The sequence below is a fragment of the Lissotriton vulgaris genome, chromosome 5 (assembly GCF_964263255.1).
Source record: "Lissotriton vulgaris chromosome 5, aLisVul1.2, whole genome shotgun sequence".
Classification (NCBI taxonomy): Eukaryota; Metazoa; Chordata; class Amphibia; order Caudata; family Salamandridae; genus Lissotriton; species Lissotriton vulgaris.
The window spans coordinates 1,618,499,315-1,618,502,671 of NC_141693.1; the positions used below are offsets into that span (position 1 = coordinate 1,618,499,315).

Below are 3,357 nucleotides of genomic sequence, written 5' to 3' on the forward strand. Positions count from 1 at the left end.
CAGGGCATATTATCAAGCCCATTATCGCCGCTTTAGCTGCAGTTTTCTGCCGCTAAACCAGCAATAATTTTAACACAGTCCTTGATAATATGCCCCCTAGAGTGTTGTGCTCACTTGGTGCCCTCTTTCAATAGCACTTGGATGCTTCCCATCCTTTATGACTTTGGTGAGGTGACTTCGCCAACAGCCCCACTGTGAACATTGTTCCAGTTCAACTGCTTCTTTGTGACTACCATGTAATGCTTTTATTTCATGCTTCCAAAAAGTATTTTCTGATACATCTTAATGATTTTCATTGTGTTTTTAGATAACAATTTTCTAACAGCACATCCAATAGACCCAGTTTGTATTTTGCGTGCATCCCTGGGACCCAGGGAATGAAGCCAATGAACTGGAAGTCCAGGGCATATGAAGCTGACGTCTGATTATCATTCCGTGGCCCTCTCTAGTGCCCGTTGGCTCTCCTCTCTCTTCCCAGGTGTCTCCCAACGCCCATTCCCAGCGGTCTCAAAGTATGCCAGGGTTGCGTCACTCCTTATGTTATTCGTAAACGGGGCCTCTGTAACCTCTTGAAGGCCCTTTTCACTTCCTGACTTCTCAAGCTGTAAATCAGCGGATTTAACATAGGAGTCACGATACTGTACAACACGGACACTGTCCTGTACCTCTCCAGCGCATACGTCGAAGCTGGGCGCATATATGTGAATATTGCAGCTCCATAGAATATGGTTACCACTATCAGGTGGGAAGCGCAGGTGGAGAAAGCCTTCTGCCTCCCGGAGGTGGAGCGCATCCGCACTATGGTAGCTGCAATGTAGACGTAGGAGGCCAGGATGGACAGGAAAGGGATGAGGCCCACTAAGGTCCCTCCCACAGTGAACAGCACTAATTCATTTAGATGAGTGTCACCGCAGGACAAGTGCAACAGCGGAGGGATGTCACAGAATACACTTTGGAGACAGTTGGACCCACAGAAAGGCAACCTAACTATCAGGGTTGTATGCACCACCGAATTCAATAATCCACTCAGCCACGAGGCACCTGCCAGAAGCAGACAGATGTTTCTGTCCATTAGAAGCGTGTAAAGCAACGGATAGCATATGGCGATGAAACGGTCATATGCCATTGCAGCCAGGAGGAAGGCTTCTGTCCCCTCCAGGGAAATGAACAGACTCAATTGCACCATGCAGCCAGTGAATGAGATGGTGTGCCGCCCAGAAAGAAGAATGTCCAACATTTTGGGGACAGTGACTGATATATAACAAATATCCAAGATGGAGAGGTGTCGGAGGAGGTAGAACATGGGACCATGGAGGTGCGGATCCGATGTGGTAATACCGATAATAGCCAGATTTCCCACCAAGGCGAGGATGTAAAAAAAAGATAGAAAGAAAAAGACCAACATCTGCAAGCCTTGCAAATCTTCAAATCCCAAGAAGATGAACTCCGCCACAATGCTTCCGTTTTTCTCCTCCTCACCTCCCACCAGAAATTCGGATATCTACAGAAATACAAATGAAACATGACAGATTTGTGAGGTGTCCAGTGTACTCAAATAGCCACACTTTTATATTCAGTCCTGGGATCTGTGCAAGGGTAAGGGTCACTTGCTTCATAATGGTTTTAGCAATACCACAAAAACAACATGCAATTGAATGTTCTGTATTGTTCTTATAGGCGTAATGGAATGTCCAAAATAAAACCCCTCAGACTTTCTTCAAAAGGTTTAACTACGCATTTTAAAATAACCATTAAGTGACATAAATTGGCTGCGTTGTGGCCTGATATTACTTTGCACTGGCAACCCTGCACAGAAGAAGGTTGCTCGTTTGCATATTAAAATTAAAATGAATACATTTTTATGATGCAAAATATGTGAAATGCAATTTTAAATTGAGAATACCAATTAAAATGGCCACAATGCAAACTCTTGTACCTCAAAAGGAAGAACATTACTAAAGAGTGTTTTCCACATCCTAAGAACTAACACAGTTATGAACCAATGCTTTACGAGTGTTGCCTTGGTCACAAGGATAGAGAGTGGGTTTTGTGCCTAGGTTAGTTTTCAAAGCAGACAACATCAACGATAAGCCTAGGCAGAGTTTGCATAGTCGCACTACGCGTAACTCACAGAAGTGGTAAAAAAAAACTCTGCCATGCTACGTGGAGTTCTGCGAGTGGGCGTAGTTGCTTGTCCCACCTGTTTGAATGACGTTTCTGTCGTACATCAATGAGGATTGAGTGTTTGGGTGGAAATATCATGCAAACTGTACCAAGCGGTTGCACTTGGGCATGGCCATCTTGTTTCTTACTCTGTTTCTGTTGCTGGAGTCTACTTTTTCCTCCTTCTGCATTCCCTGTAAACGTTGACTTTTCAAACTTTTTTTTCCCATTTTCTTTTATTAATTATCTTACCCTCTGTCTTCCTAAGTTTGCACTTTGAGTTTTTTCTATTTTTTGTGTTTTTTTGCATTCGTTTTTTTAGCTTTAGTACTTTCTTATTACCGTCCTTCCTTATTTTTACAGTTTTTTGTTTCTCTTTTTCCCCTCAGCACAATGGCAGATAAATGCACACAAAGGCATGCAAGTAACAGCCACGTTCCTTACGGAAGGTGGCACCAGGCAGGGGTGCAGCCCTTTGCCCTGTTTTCAGAAGTGGAGGTGGCAGCGCTGGCTTTTATATCCAATGCCACCTTTCCTCAACATGGCAGCAAGTGACAGGCTGGGGTCTGAGTATAGGATGTGGGAGCGCCATCAGTGCTGGACGGGGGGTGCGCTCGGCACTGTACCGTTGCTCTGGGATCCGACACACCCATCAGCAGTTGATGCACCGCTGGTCCGACATACTGGGCCAAAAGTAGGACCTGTTGGACTTGCTGGTTGTAGTCACGGGACTAGATGAGTAGTTAAGTAATTATTACAATTATTCATTTTTATTATTACTTGTCTGTTCTATGCTATAGCTAATAATTGTTTTCCAAATAGCAAGCATGCTGCTCATATGCAGGTGAATTACGTTTTCAAATATAATGTGATAGTTATTCTAGAAAGGTGCTTAACTTACTTGGCGCTACCCAACCTAGAAATCACACTTGTTGGCACTCGCTTGGGCTGATGGTTAGTGATGATTATGTAAGAAGTTGTGTAATCAGTCATTTGTAATTTGTAACCACATGGTGCATGCCACAGTGCAGGGAAATTTGTAAACAACTCAAAAGCAACAGTTGATGGACAGAATACAGAACAATGTCATACATTCACCCTAGTACAGAGATCTGGGCCTAAATCCATCGTTTTTTTGCTCACCATGCCGTTCCAGTTTGAACCCAGCCATATGCAAATCAGTCTTGACCCGGT

At 43.9% G+C, this 3,357-nt stretch overlaps 1 protein-coding gene across 1 annotated transcript; it reads right to left on the reverse strand.

Annotated features, from left to right (window-relative positions):
* Positions 1-535: 535 nt before the first annotated feature.
* LOC147716840 (olfactory receptor 5V1-like) lies at positions 536-2,354 on the reverse strand. The gene is made up of 2 exons (XM_086919795.1): positions 2,274-2,354; positions 536-1,501 (listed from the first exon to the last, which is right to left on the reverse strand). The coding sequence occupies exons 1-2, from the start codon at positions 2,352-2,354 to the stop codon at positions 536-538; spliced, it is 1,047 nt and encodes a 348-aa protein (XP_086775921.1).
* Between the last annotated feature and the right edge of the window lie 1,003 nt (positions 2,355-3,357).

Coding starts and splice junctions, on each gene's coding strand:
- LOC147716840 (XM_086919795.1), bottom strand. CDS start 2,354: ATGCAGAAGGAGGAAAAAGTAGACTCCAGCAACAGAAACAGAGTAAGA. Junction 1,502..2,273: donor TGCCCAAGTGCAACCGCTTG/GTACAGTTTGCA, acceptor GTATTTCTGTAG/ATATCCGAATTTCTGGTGGG.